Source organism: Dreissena polymorpha, chromosome 2, assembly GCF_020536995.1.
Source record: "Dreissena polymorpha isolate Duluth1 chromosome 2, UMN_Dpol_1.0, whole genome shotgun sequence".
NCBI classification, from domain to species: domain Eukaryota; kingdom Metazoa; phylum Mollusca; class Bivalvia; order Myida; family Dreissenidae; genus Dreissena; species Dreissena polymorpha.
The window spans coordinates 19,223,327-19,239,657 of NC_068356.1; the positions used below are offsets into that span (position 1 = coordinate 19,223,327).

At 33.8% G+C, this 16,331-nt stretch overlaps 1 protein-coding gene across 2 annotated transcripts in view; it reads right to left on the reverse strand.

Annotated features, from left to right (window-relative positions):
• Positions 1 to 4,300: 4,300 nt before the first annotated feature.
• Positions 4,301 to 16,331, reverse strand: part of LOC127866121 (inactive rhomboid protein 1-like) — a 45,236-nt gene continuing 33,205 nt past the window's right edge. For both annotated transcript variants that reach the window (XM_052406526.1, XM_052406525.1), the window contains exons 11-15: positions 14,260 to 14,323; positions 13,719 to 13,895; positions 11,600 to 11,700; positions 10,804 to 10,957; positions 4,301 to 9,708 (exon numbers count right to left, since the gene is read on the reverse strand). In XM_052406526.1, coding sequence (XP_052262486.1) covers positions 9,259 to 9,708; positions 10,804 to 10,957; positions 11,600 to 11,700; positions 13,719 to 13,895; positions 14,260 to 14,323 — 946 coding nt within the window. In that variant the 3' untranslated portion in view covers positions 4,301 to 9,258. The remainder of the gene's footprint in view (positions 9,709 to 10,803; positions 10,958 to 11,599; positions 11,701 to 13,718; positions 13,896 to 14,259; positions 14,324 to 16,331) is intronic.

Consider the following 16,331-nt stretch of genomic DNA (forward strand, 5'->3'; position numbering starts at 1 on the left):
CAAAAAATTGCACGAAACACATTATGCATCAGCGTTTTCTACTAGCGGTTACGTTCCTTTTGTTAAATTAAAGCAAACTAAGTAAAAACCAGCCCGTGTTTGTTTTTAAAGCTTCTTCAATCTTATTAAATCCTGGGTGCCTGGTCGGACTAAAACACTTCGCCATCTCACAAGTTACAACTCGCAAATGTCCCAAGTGGGAAGTACCTACTGTAGGGGACACATTGCATGAAAAACTGCTCTGGAAGAGTCATGTTGAGGTCTCCAAAAAAGCCAGCAACTCCATTGCCTTCCTGAGACGCAATATCAGCAATCGCCCGACTGATGTGAAGGATCAATGCTACAAGGCCCTAGTGCGCCCAATCCTAGTATACGCATCTACAACATGGGACCCATATACAGCTTAAAACATATCCCAGTTACAAGCAGTACAGCGCATAGCTGCCAGATTCGTCAAGGGAGATTACAAGACGACAAGCAGCGCAAGCCAAATGATCGACTTCCTGGGATGGCAATCCCTGCAAACCCGGCGTACTGACGCTAGACTGGTATTGATGTACAGAATAACCAACTACTTGATAAAAGTACCAGTCAACTTGTACCTCCATCCAGCTACTGTGTCCCTACAGGGTGAAGAAATGTATGCTTCCTCGTCCCATTCTGTCGAAAAGACCTTTACAGACACTTCTTCCCAGCAGCCATCCGACTCTGGAATCAGTTGCCGGTAGCAGTCTCCACAGCCGGGTCCTTGGACAGCTTCAATGCAGGCATGGTCACTCTGCATTAGACCACATGCACAGTTTTTATCTGGTTTTAACCCTCACTTTGTTTTTGTTACCTCAAAACACCCTTGTACAGTCAAAGTGCATCGATGCTCCAGAGGAAACCTGCACTTTTTGGGAAGAAGAAGAAGTTTGGACGCCGATGGTTTCCGGATGCTCGATAAACTTTTTGCATTGTTCGAGATGATTTGGAACCAATCGCAACGACCCGGAATGTTTACATATACATGCCTGATTCTATAACATGATGCGATATATTCAAACCCGGAGAGCTATTAAAGCAGGAGTTAAAACTCTTAATAGGTCTTCACATGCTAAACAGATTAAATGAAAGAGAACGTGCAATTATCAGCCACCTCTACTCGAGGCTATGAGTATGAGAAGGATCACTCAAGCTATAAACCAATGGCGGGAGACGATTAAAAACCTTAGCAGACAAATCTTCTGTTACAACTAAGTCAGAAAATAAATCACTGCTGAGAGTGCAAACCCCATGCTTTGAATTGTCCAACCCAAGCTACCTGATGTAACCCTGTCCCGCTGCGGTAGAAGAGTCACTTTAAACGCGAATGGCAAATAGACTCATTCATTTAAGCATATCATAACACATTTTCCGATACATTTATTTACATGTATGGATATCACAGCTGTGTATTATATGTTCAAAATAAATGGGAAATAAACTACAAAGTGGACAGTGTACGATTTCATTCAAAATTTGTTTCTGAAATAGAAACATAGCGAGTTTAGTTTGTACACGGGTACTTCCTGCCTCTATTGCAATTCATACGTAAAGGGTTTACACCTAGTTTCTAGGAATTATATCCTCTAACCGACAAGATTCTACACCATTGTACATGCCAAGTGTACTTACACTGTCTCATGGTTAATACTACTGCCAGTAAGTGATACATGAATTTTGCAATAGTCATAATAAATACATCGGTTGATGGTCATTTCGTGCCACTACCAGTTCGTGTCACTGTTATTTGTGTAAGAAGGGGCTGGGAGGGATTTGTCGTTTCGTCCCACTGATAATATATAGCCAGAACCTATCCAGTCATTACATCCCCAGACGTTACACCCCTAGTCATTAGACCCTCTAAGCCTAGACATTACACCTCTCAAGGTGTAGTCATTACACCCCCCAAGATATTGATTAGATTAGTAAGGTGTGATCACACCTTCCAATAGATAACTAATGAACCACTGATTGGATTTGTTGTGTGTAAGATGACACTGATGAGATTAATGGTTGCTAAAATTATTTAATTTAGCAGCCATCATCTAAAAGTGTGTCATTTACATTACAAGCCCAATCAGTGAATATAAGTTATTTATTTGTTGGTGTGATCATACCTACTAACTTATTAGTATAACTATCTTTGCTGCATGTTATAGATTAAGTAAAATTAATTTAAGTAAAATGTTATGGTAAATTATACTTTATTAATTGATCCAAATGAAATGCTCCATTAACAGAGAACTTTAAAATGTTGTTTTTTTCAGTCATGCTAAGATATTAAATCAATGATAATAGCTTAGTTTGATAGAAATGGAAATTCTTAAAAGTTATCCTTTAATGGAGACTTTATTTCAATCTAATAAATAAAATTACTGTAATAATCTTAATTTATAATAACAAATACAAGAATAAAATATTTTTGCATATGTTACTGTATATAAAGATTTTTACAGAAATACATGTACTTGCCAAAGGTAACAAATTAAATTAATTATCATTAAATGAGCATGCAGCAAAGAAAGTCAAGCCTATAATGAAACTGATCAAATTTTTGGTGGGCCATTTTAAAGCCTTTTACAGGAAGTGTCAAATACTTGTGAAATTCTTTGAGATGGAAATGCAGCAAGAATGTAACAGACCATCTTTGTTTATCCAAGCACTTCCAATTAGTCAGTGACACATACCAGAAATATTGATCATAAAACAAATTGATATTGACTTAAGCATAGGAACCCGGCACAAAAAATCACATATGATATGATATACATGTATAATATATTTAAAGCAGGAAAATCATTAATCAATTGAAGTGTGCCCCATTATAGGTGTGATCACACCTTAGTAATCTAATCAATTATGTTAATATCTTGGGGGTGTAATGACTTCACCTTGAGAGGTGTAATGTCCAGGCTTAGAGGGTGTTATGACTAGGGGTGTAATGTCTGGGGGTGTAATGACTGGAAATCAGCCAGAATGGTGTGAATAATACCGTATAGGTGTGAATCATAATGGGGTGTATATTGATGTAGAAAATCACAATAGTGTTTACAATTAAAATTATATTTTCTTGTTTATTTTACCGTTTTTGTGTTTCAGTTATTAATATTTATCTCACTGTGTATATGTATTTATGATATTATTTATTTTGCCAAAAGCATGTTTTGTCGATTGTGCAATTATTATTATTATAATATGTTTGCATAGTGCATTGTGTTCAATAAATTTATAACATAAAGTGCTGTCGTTTGTACGTGTTAATGTCGAGGCACTCGAAGGAGGACTATGTGAGGGTGCTGTCAGCCATCCACCAACGCCTGGAAGTGTATAAGAGGCTGTTTTATTGTTTGTATATATTTGTGTACAAAATGTTAAATAAATCTTAAAATGAAATATATTTTGTGAAATCTGAAGAAAAACCTGTGTAGTGTACTTTATTTGCTATGTGTTCAAGAGGCTGTATATATGTATATATTTGTGTACACAATGTTAAATAAATCTTAAAATGAAATATCTCTTGTGAAATCTGATACAAAAACGTGTAGTGTACTATATTTGATATGTGTATAAGAGGCTGTTTTATTGTGTGTATATATGTGTACAAATGTTACATAAATCTTAAAAATGAAATATATCTTGTGGTGTGATAATGTTTTATTTTATTTATGTATTCTAAATCTATATTGTTAATGTACTATATATTATCTATATGACAACTTAAAAAAAATCTTAAACTTAAATACATTTTATTAAATTATTATATTTAAAAATAAATATTAAATTATGAAAAATCCCATGTAGAATACATTTAACCTAAATAAATAATCTTGAAATTAAACAATGTAGTTTTTACATGGCACAGAGATGACCATCACAGATGTAAAAGTTTTCCGTTTTGATTCACACCTACACAGTATTATTCACACCTACCCGGCTATATATTATCAGTGGGACGAAACGCTACCCCTTTTCAACAGAAATATCAGTGGCACGAACTGGTAGTGGCACGAACAAGAAACGACCATAACTTGATACATCGACCGGGTACTATACGTATAATTATTAAAGACAACCAGATTGTGCAGTTATATGTTTTGCATAGAAGTGTTGTTACTCTTGTATTAATGATTTAGGAGTCTTCTTAAAATCTTACACTTTTGTTAGCTTCAATTTGTAATTCATTCAACAAGTCCCTTGAATAGTTAAACGCTTATTGAAACAAACACTGATTTTCAGGACAATTTGTTAGGGAGATGTGAAATAAACAACGATGACATTATTGAGGACACAGCATTTGTGTCCATCATTTTAATAGTTTAGAAAAAATGGTCTACAATATAACAAATAGTCTTAACATAAATAATATTTATGAAAATATGAAATATATAATGTTTTAATCACATAGACTATATCACCTAATGATAATACCAGTTGTGTATTATTGGCCAGTAAATACACATAAAATGTTATAAAAAATGTTTGTGAACTGTCAATATTTTTGAGAAAATAGTATGCCATATATTTTTACACTTTATAACAATATACTTTGATAGGTTGGGTACATTTAAATGAAATAATTCAAACGTATTTTATTGTAATATACTACTTCAAGTTTATTTTATTGTTATATAATACTCAAAGTTTATTTTTATAATATAATTCTTAGACTTTTATTTTCTTGTAACAAGTTAATGGGCCAAGTGTTCAGATATGTGCAAGTAAAAAAAGAAAGGTAATTCTATTAATTCTAACAATTATATTAATATACGATGAAAATGCAAATATATAAAACTGTCAGAACAAACCACTTATTAAAAATCACACTGTTCAATTAAAAATGTCGCTATAAGCATATAAAACTATTCTGTACATGTTGTATAACAGACACCAAACATGACATACACATTTGTCATTTTTTTAAGAGGTAAACATTTTGATTCACATGTTAACATTTAACTTATTATCTCACACAAATAGCAATATAGAAACAAAAGATCTAACATAATAAAGGAAAGTATAAAATGTTATGTTAATGATCACATCTCGACCAACATATTTTTTGTATCTTTGTCAGGAAAAAATGCATATAGATATGATAAAAAAACACTGAATAAAAGCAATTGATATTGAATAACCAGGTTTGTGCCCATTTTGAACACATGGTCAAAGTGAAAGTAAAGGTTGAGAGATACGGGTAGGCAAGATGGATAGGGAATATTCAATAAGCACCAACCGTGCAAGTATTTAAGGGTTGTAGTCAGCAGTACTGGTCATAAACGAAATGGTAAAATCTACTTTATCTTTTATTGAAACGATTGTTTGAATGATTCTGAGTCTTAAATTGGAAAATGTAAAAGCAAAAGTTTGGTTTGATGGATTAAGGGTAGTTATTAGGCAAACACTGAATCAGTATTCCTAGTGTGCGATCATCCCATGTTGGTATATCACAGAGTGAAGCAAGCAATGTGGGCGTTACAGGAAACAGTAAAATCTACTGCACCTTTCATGGATGAATAGAGGACAGAAGACACTCACTGTATGCCTTCTATGTCAAGATGATGAAAACAACACATTGTGAAATAGATGTCAAAAGCGGAACACCTACATGTAATAAGCCTAAAAATACTTTACAAACAGTATTCCACACATAGAAAAATATAACCCAAGTGTGTTTCATTTACAAGACATCAAGTAAGGATAATCCAAAATGATCAAGCATTTTGTAATGTGTAATTTAATAATGTCATATTTACATTTTGCAAGTTCTATATTTTGTGTACTATAACCAGCTAGATATGTAAGCTGAAGATGAAATGAAAGTATGAGACGCCAAACTGCGTAGATACATTTATACGCATTTCTATAAATTACTATGCAACCACTTGTGCTATGTACACACGGTTACAAACACAATAATGACTAAAACATATCACAGATGAACATATCCCATGTATAATAGAAATTCAAGATATTGAACAATTTAAGATTTTTTTTGTAACAAACATGTAAAATAGTATACATAGTAGTATAAAAAATAGTATGAAAAGCTATTTATAAGCAAGTGTAACTGCTTCAAAATTGATCAATTACATCAATTTATTCACGTATAAACAAGGCACTTTAGGATTAATGATTAAAATACAAAGTTCTATTAATTAAGTATTAAAAAAAATAAATTAAATTTAATGCATGGTTGAGTCCAACTTTTTACAGGTGTTTAAAACATATACACAGAAAACAGTGAGAAGAGTAAAACATGAAATACATGATTCTTCACAAAAAATAAATACTTTGTAACAATAGCTCGATCAGAGACAAATGCCCCCCCCCCCCCCAACAGGGCCTTGCAACAAAACTGATAAGAGTTACCGGGTAATTGTATCATATGAGTGTGACTTAGCTAATTATATAACTTTTTAGTTGAAACAGAATTATGCATTTCTGTTAAATCATCCTTATAGTAAATGGGTTGAGAATATTATAGTATTATAACTATGGGTCATCTACTGTCCAAGGCAAATGCACATTTGAAGTATTTAGCCAATCGGTCAAAATCGTTGATGAGTTATTGATTGGAAACAATTTTCCCACTTATTGTGACAGTGATCTTGACCTTGACCCAAATTTCAATAGGGGTCATCTACTAACCAAGGCGAATGCACATGTGAAGTATCAAGCCAATTGGTAATTTCGTTGACAAATTAGTTATAAGAAATGATTTTCACACTATTTGTGGCAGTTACCATGACCTTTGACCTAGTGACAACAATTTCAATAGGGGTCACTTACTGTCCAAGACCAATGCACATGGGTAGTATCAAGCCAATCTGTCAATTTGTTGACGAGTTTTTGATTGGAAACAGTTGTTCACACTTATTGTGATGGTCACCTTGACCTTTAACCTAGTGACCCCATTTTCAAAAGGGGTCATCTACTGTCCATGGCCAATGCACATGTGAAGTATCAAGCCAATCGAACAATTTTTTTAGGAGTTTTTGATCGGAAACAAACTGGGCTACTGACAGACAGACATCCAGCAAAACAATAAAACCCCTCTTCTTCAAAAGGGGTCAAACACAAGTACGGGGGGAATACATATATGTGATATTTAAGCATAGAAATTGAACCAACATTTTTCAAAATAATTAAATTATATTATACCCAGCAGATTTGTAAGGCACAGTTGTGCAATAATTCAAACATTATATAAAACGTGTATAGAACTGTAATATTAATGTAAAAGCATTTTGCAGGGATTTGATTACACAGAAGATATCAGCAGATCAATTTGGTTTTGATACACCTCTAAACAGTATCAGCAGTTCTAATTGCGCATCATGAAAAACAACATAACTAGGCACACTAACATAAAATGACTTTCTTTTTGTAGCTTTGAAAATGAATAAATGTTTGAGTTAAATGAATTACATATTCAACATGTATTTACAACATACACATTATAAGGTGCACATAATTGCAATTCCCTTCAGTTGCTATTGCATAAACATATAAAAAACTGAATTATGTGTAACTGATTATAACACTATTGTTGTACTTGATAGGGGTAAACAAATTATTATTTTACATCAAATTAATTCCATAATTTCATACCTTTCATCAAGACAAATTACAAAACAAAGATATGCTATTTTTGTTATGAACAGTACAGTTCTATGATATACAAAATAAAATGTATACAAACTTAAATTTTCCATTATTTAATGGAATAATATCCATTATATTGGTATTAATTTGAATGACATTTAGCATGATGACCTCGGACCTTTCCCATAACATTCCCCCCCAAGTCCAGTAACATTTCTGAAACTGGATTTTGTGTCCAACAACAAAATAGATATATAAAACTTCGTTTTGTTTGGAAATAAAAATGAAACTTTTAATCTATTTAAAATATTGCCTGGTCAAGGTTAATTTTTCTCTGATAGATGGTTTTAAAATAAAATAGAACGGAAAATCTTTCTTCACTATTTATTGAAAGTTTTATCATGTTATAAAAGAACACGTCTGAATTGTGTCATTTTTTACAGTATTTTTAAAATTAAAAAAGAAAAAGTGAACATCAATATGATTTAAATAAAGTGAATAAAAGGTATTTTTTCTGGTTTGCATAAAAAAGAAAAAGTCCCATAAAATATGGTCAGGTCAAGTAAATTTCAAAAGTTACCAGACCTCATGTCCAGTAAGATATGTTATCTTTCACAAGAATGGATATATTGTATAGTATTTAAACTTTTAACTTAATGTACCCGTAGGTTACTTAATGTAAGAAGGATATTGCATTTTATTTCCTAAACCTTATACAACATGAGCTGTGTTTGTGAAACACAAGGCCCTCGGAAAATTGTTATTCTAGATAACATTTATAAGGCAAAGGTTCGTAACTTTTTCTAAATTCAATGGACAGGAACAAAACTCAAATTTGATCTTTAAGTCATTCAGATAGATTCACACTGCAAAAAAAAAACAAAAAAAAGGTCAATATCTGCAAGTGCTTTGGAAAAAACAAGCAAATTTGTTGAATTGATATCCCCCGCCAATATGCTTCTGGACACAAAAGTGTTAAAGCATTTTTCCAAGAAACAAAGGGCCATAACTCTCTTATTATCAATTGGTGTACAATGCCATTTGGCGTGCATCATCATATTATCCATATATATACTTATACCAAGTTTCAATGAAATCCACCAAAGATCTCCCAAGATATGGCTCCAGATGGACAGACGGACGGACAACGCAAAACAATATCCCTCCGCCTATGGCGGCGGAAAAAAAAATCAGAAATGGAATGCTGGACAGAGAGACAGTGCAGCAGCTATATGCCGTCCTACTGGGGGCATAAAAATACAAAACTAAACCTTAATCACCCAAAATGGCAAAAATATAGGACAATATATCAGTTGTTTTAAAATATAAGATTTTGATTCAAAATAAAGTAGATCTACATGTATAGAATCTGGGAATCTGTTAACTGCCTGATTCTTGCAAACTCTTACCCTCAAAACCAAATATCATATTTGTCAACAAAATATTAAAAAGCAAAAGCACCGCAAATAAGTAAAGAACAACTAGCTCTACAAATAAATGCATCTATGAAAAGATACAATTTCCAACTAGATTACCAACAAAATCGCATACCCTTTGATTGTTATTATGCATAAGAAGGTCAATACAGGACCAAATACTACATGTATGATATTGCTAAGTTTTGATTTTTCATCCATGAACAGAACTGCTGTAGGTTGCATTCCTGTCTATATCAACTTCCATGTTCTTGCAAAAATTTGCTGAGAAAGGCACACAGTTGAAATACTGACACCCAGGACAGTTGTAAAGGGGCAGCACATAAAACAATATAATAAGCAGAACAAACAACCCAATGGCTCCACCCAGTGACAAAATAATCCCTATGAGTTTTCGACGCCGGTCGTGTGTTCCGAACGACACATACGGAAGAAGGGAGAAGGCAAGAAGGAAGCCGAAGAGAAAGCCACTGAGATGAGCCCAGTTGTCGATCCAGGGCAGGAGCCCTAATGCGAAGAGGACCACGATGGGTACGGTGATCTTGAGGAGGGCGATGCCAGGGCGCTCCAACATCTGCCAGGACTGCAGGACCTCCACCAGCAGGCAGGCCAGGATACCAAACTGGGCACCGGCCGGGCCAACCTGAAACATGGGAAATATAGTTTAGCCTCGTTCTGGGAATACTGGGCTTGATGCATGTGTGTCAAAGTTGGTCCAGTTTAGCCCGAGTGGACTGGGTACAACAATTCTCGCTTAAATATAATTTTTCATTTAAAATCAGTCTCTAACTAGCAAAAATCCAGTCTAGGCAAAAAGTGTAGTCATTGATTAGTAGGGCTCACACGGGTCAAAAATATTCTTTGGGTCATGTCGTCGGGTCAAAATTTAAATACCCGAGAAAAATCGGGTCAGGTCAGGTCAGATAATACATAAGTTAATTAAAATAAAACTACATACAATGTCATAGCATGTTTTAGTGTTCTTAAATATTCAACTGTTTGTCAAGTACATTGTTAAGAATATTATACTTTTTATTGTTTTAATTTAATTAATTATGAATGAAATACTGAACTGCATGTAACAATTTATTAGATCTACACAACGTTGTTGAACTTAATCAACAAATGTTATTATTACTTTGATTGGCGATCAAAAGTGCATGTATAGGAAAAGCAACATGTCAAGCAAAAATAAAGCTTGTCTTATTTTGAGGAGAGAATCCAAAATAAATTTCACTGTAAGCTCTAACTGCCTTTTCTACTTTGAAGTCGATATATTAAATAATACATGTTTCATTATTTTAGTGCGTAACTTCTATTCATTTATGACTATTTGTAATAACAACACTGCTGAATATAAAGGATGTTATTTTAATTCACTTGTTTAAAAGAGCTGATCTGACTATGTACACGTTTAACATGTAATTTTGTACTTAGTAGCTTGCGACCAGAACCGGTATCGTTCGCATAAACTTTGAACCTGATCCGTGGGTATTTTTTTGACCCGCAGGTTCGGGTTTTTTCGGGTACCCGTTTGAGCACTATTGATTAGCCTGTGAGGACTTCATTACACCAGCATGATAGTATTTTTGGCTTCGCTATTACCTTAAAACAAACAAATGTGCTGTGGCTTATGAACATTATGGATTATTAATAAGGTACTAGAAATATACCTTAACATGGGATATTCTTTCAAATGTACCTAAACATAATATGCAATCTAGCATGTGCATCTTACCTCCACCTGGTATGGCACAAAGATACAGCTGGCCAAGTTGCCAGCAATGCCAGACCCAACATAGATAATTGTCATGCGTATGGATCCCGTCAGCTTTTCCATGTCGCGCATGATGAGAATCTGGAAACCCAAGGAGATCACCAGGTGAAACAACCTGAAATGGATTGGAAATATAGAGTGCATGATATACACCTTATCACGAATTTGACATTTAATTTTAAATACCCTCACTAGGTATTGTTTAATGATTATAATACATTCATTAAGAATCAAAAACACACAATAATAAATATTTCCATTTTGTTTCAAAAAGTGAACGGTTACAGTACACATTTTTCACAGGTGCTCTTCTAATATACAATTATTTCAGCCTCTAAATCCAAAAGTGGATCTTATGCCAAATGTGTCCAGGTTTGCTTGAAGCCTGCCCACTGAGCATCAGGTCTAGAATTACTCTTGCTGCTAATGAGACCATGATACCTTGCAAGACTTAAAGTGCACATAGTAGCACATGACCAGACTGTGCAAAAGTGCAGGCTTGTCTAGGAGCTACTCTGTTGGCATATTGCCAGATGATCATAGAGCACAACAACTAAAGAGTTTTAGAGTACATGTTCTTACAAAGATAACTGAAAAAGGTTTAAAAAATAAGATGTTTTAAATAGCATATTAAAAATTATTTTATTGCTTTAGTTTTTACGTCAAACTGTCTGCTTTCAGATGTAGCACTTTAGTATTTACAGCCAAATTACTAAATAATAATGTTACATGTTTGGCAAATCATCATTCAACATACCCTCCATGCAAGAATAGCGATGTCCAGAGCCTGTAAAACTGGTCTGGATACTTGTCTTGAGAAAATGGAATCATCCCACATATCTTCTTCATGCACGGAACCTAGATGGACAAGAAAATTAGAATCATTCCTTTCCACACTGCTTGTCATTAAGTTTGATAAATTATGCAACAATATTAAGTTTCCATGTAAATTACTTTTTTTTCATTCTCTTTACATAAGTTTAAGGCATTTACTAGTAGTTGGACATATAGTGTCTGTTTGATAAATATTGAAATATTATCTTTTTTAAATTTAAACAAGAATTCCAACTTGAATTAGTCATAAAATATGCCAGTCCAAAGATCTGGATTAGATTGATCAACTTTTAATGATTATTTGGTTAAAACTATTTGAGATGGAGACCAGGATTGGACAACTTCAATAATTCAGAAGTGCTTAATGCAATTGGAATGGTTATCAACTTTGGTCAAGATTATATGGTCACAAACATTGTGACCAAAACTAATGATGATCAGATTTAAACTGCTCGAGTTAAAAGACTCACACTGTAAATTTGGGCTTTTTTTTTTAAATTAAAGGGCCATAATACAAAAGTGCCTCAGGAAATCTGGTTGGTTATCAAACTTGGCCAAGATTATAAGCCCACACACATCGTCACCAAACTTCATGATGGTTAGATTTTACCTGTTTGATTTGAAGCAGCGAAGTTAATTAGTCCATTTTCTTTATTATTTAAGAGCCATAATTCAAAAAGTCTTCAAGTGGACTTGTTCTAGGAACAATGCAAACAAACATAATCATAAAATTGAATAAAGATCTGATTTTAACTGTTTGAGGTAGAGAGCGGGCAATATTTTGTTGACCATTCTTTAACAATTCAAGGGCCATAATTCACAAGTGCTTCAAGCAATCTAGCTGGTTATCGAACTTTGTTAAGATATTATACCAAACAAGAGATGTTTTTGTCAGAAACACTATGCCCCATATTGCGCCGCTTTGAATCCATAAATTTAACCTTTGACCTTAATCAATGACCTTGACTTTGACCCTTCACCACTCAAAATTTGAAGCTCCATGAGATACACATGCATGCCAAATATCTTCAATATTGCAAAAGTTATGAAGAAGGTTAAAGTTTTGGTTAGTTTTTGTATTAGTTTTTTTGACCTTTGACCTTGAAGGATGACCTTGACCCTGAGCTTTCACCACTCAAAATGTGCAGCTCCATGAGATACACATGCATGCCAATATCAAGTTGCTATCTTGAATATTGCAAAAGTTATGACCAAGGTTAAAGTTTTGGTTAAAGTTTTGGGGGACACACACATACGCACACGCACACACATACAAATTACAATGACAGACAGGCCAAAAACAATGACAGTCAGGCCAAAAACAATATACCCCCGATCTATCGATCCGGGGGCATAAAAACATCTTTTCCAAAGTTCATAATGATCAGCTTTAAACTGTTTGAGTAAGAGAATTGACAAGGTTAATTTGACGATTTTTGATTGATTCAAAGGTCATAATTCAAGTGCTAGAAGCAATCTAGCTGATTATCAAACTTGGTCAAGTTATTATACCCAAAAACACATCACCTAGTAAAAATGATCCGATTTAAACAGTTTTAATTTGAGATCGAACATACTGGAATTATGGACCTTGATTTATGAAGAAATGGCAAGGTCAACTACTAGTAGTTGACCTTGCCATTTCTTCATAAATCAAGGTCCATAATTCACAACAATATCAACTGCAGTCACTGGTTTTTGAACTTTGCCAATAATTTATGTCCACAAACATTACCACTAGTTTCAGGTTGATCTGATTATTAAAAAGTCAAAATAAGGTTATGTAGCATGGGGGGCATTGATTGTGTTCAAAGACATCATCCATCCATGCAACCATCAAAGCTGTGTCATATATTAATAATGCGGACAAGCACACTCACTGAAGGATGAACAGATGGGAAAACAAACAGAAAGGCAGAGGTATGCCAACTGGCATCTTCAAATGCTGGGGACATACATACATATACAAGTTATTAAAGTATTAAACCACTTAATTCACAAAAATCAACTTTTCAAGTAAAAACAACTCATGCATGACTTACCTGCGAGCATAGGAAGGCATCCTCATGGAAGTATCCCCTCACAAAGTCACAGTGCTCCCTTGTGGTGATCATGCACTCCCCCTGGATACCATGGCAACACGGGCGACCTGAGATCTTGCAGGTCATGTGACGGTCAGTCCGATCAGTCGTGTTAGGGTTGGTTGTATCCGTGCATAGCTATGAACAAGAAAGTTTATATGATTGAAAGAATGATAACGAAAAATGTACTTGTATCACTCATGTATTTGTTGAAAAGATAGCACACATAGTGTCAATTGACTAACATTGATTAGAGATATTTTTTTAGTTCATAGAGTACATTCAAAAGTAAATGACAGAACAATTATTGCTGCTTACATTCTTGATTTTGTACAAAAATCAAACAAGAGCTGATGACTTAACAAGCTCAGTGATCCCTGTTAACTATGGCATCAAGTTAACCAACAATTAAAAAACACAGTTCCAGACTTTAAAGTTTTCAGCATTTACATTTAATTAAATATATAGTTTCTCTGGATACCCATCCATAAGGCTGACTTACCGGCCATTTTGTGACATCATCCTCCCACACAAATGGAGACACAGATGATGGATTTCTGCAGTACCTGCCAACACACCAACAGTGTCATGTATGATTTCATCACAGAACAATACACCCTTTTTCTTTCCCATAAAAGATACCAAACAAGAACAAAAGGGCCATGGTGGCCCTGTATCGCTCCACTGTTTTTTTTTATGCGAAAAAAGCGTGCAATGCGCATGGGTTGAAATGTACTTAAGCTTGTTACTTTCTCTTTCTATCCCTAATCCCACTGGGCGCTTAAAGTTGGAAGGGTGAGCATTTTTATATATGGAAAACGTTACTACGGTGTTAACTAAACAGACTAAAAAGCCCGGGAACTGCCGCACAGGTCCTTTGCTTATAACGTAGGTACATTTATCTCTCCAAAAGATATTGTCGTTCTTTCTATTTCACATATTTTTAGATGCTGAAGATAAAATCTACGCATGTTCTACAAGATTAATGAAAGTTCCTTCATGCAATCATGAATCTTTTTCCAAAATTCCAAAAAAAGTTTGTAGGTTTCAAAGTTTCTGTTACTTATATAGTTCATGACATATGCAATATACCTAATGATGTAGATCACCTAAACTTTACTTCATTCTTGAGGCATTAGTGAGTGTAGCAGGATTGTTTACGTGGTGAAGAAATTGTTTATTGTATAAAGAAGATATTTGCCTGAGGAAACACAAAGTTAAGAGTTTTACGAAAGGCAGTAGGAATGATAACTTTGTAGAGGTTGTTTGTTAAACAAAGTAAATGTTTATGAGAAAAAAAATTGAATTATAATTCATCAAGATGTTGCGATCATGGCAACACTACTTGCATATGGCGTGAGGTTTAAAGAGATATCATGACAAACAATGAGCTTGACCTAACTTTCCTTTACTTTTTCCATCTGACATTGGTTACCTGTCATGTCTGTTTTTGAAAAATACTAGGATTGCCATATATTGAAATAAGGTATCTGACCTATATATTCTCTGATAGGTTGCTAGTAATAGACTTAGCGGCAGTCATGTTATAAACAAGGGGATTGTTCACTGCATCGGTAGAATATACTTTTAATAGATACATCTTTTTAAGTTTGGTTCTCCTTACTTTTTTGCTTCTGAATATTAAAATCACTTAATTTTAATGTAACAATTTGTTGTTAAGTTTATCTTGAACAAATATTTTTTTGCAATCTGTTTATAAATCATAAAATGAAGTCATTCAAAATTTTTTTTTGATAAATATAATAAAACAAGAATTTTGATAATGTTAACATAAAAGAATAATACTAACCATTTGGAACAATACAATTTTTTTATAAAATGTTATATACAAACAAGGTTAATGGACTAAATATAAACAAACACACTTGAGTGTTCTTCTTGTGTTAATGATGTATTAAACTGAGTTAAATTAATATATTTAATTTGTTTATCTTTCAATATCTTGCATTTCACATCTTGAGTTCAATGCTATTTCAATTAACTGAACAGCGTGACAAACATAATAAAGCAGAATATGCATATGAATCTGATTATACACAGATCCACTTTCATATAAATCAAATCATGTTTGTCTATTTCCATGTTCGAAAGATCCTCTTCTAAATTGTTTTACTTCTCTAGTATACTAAACTCCAATTTGCAAACAGAAACACTGGTTTCCGTGACACAAATTCACTGTGCACATTTCTAAACAAAATATGTGTTTCTTGTATCTAAAACGTAGTCTTTTTCGTTGACAAACACATTTCATTATTCCTATCAAACTATATGATGTCAGTCGTTAAATCGATTGCGTTTTGTCATTTCAATAATATTAATTTTCACTTCACAACAGCGCCATTTGCATACGAAATACCAAACACATTTTAAGAAACCAATATTAATTGGAAGATTGGGAAACGACAGCCAATTATATTGCTTGTTTTAAAAATGCTTAGGCAGAATCTACCAGTGTAAATGCAGAGAGATTTCGCGGGCCGCGGATATATTAAGCGTATGTTCATTTTTGTGATCCCCGGGCAGGGTCAAATTTGACCCCAGGGGCATAATTTG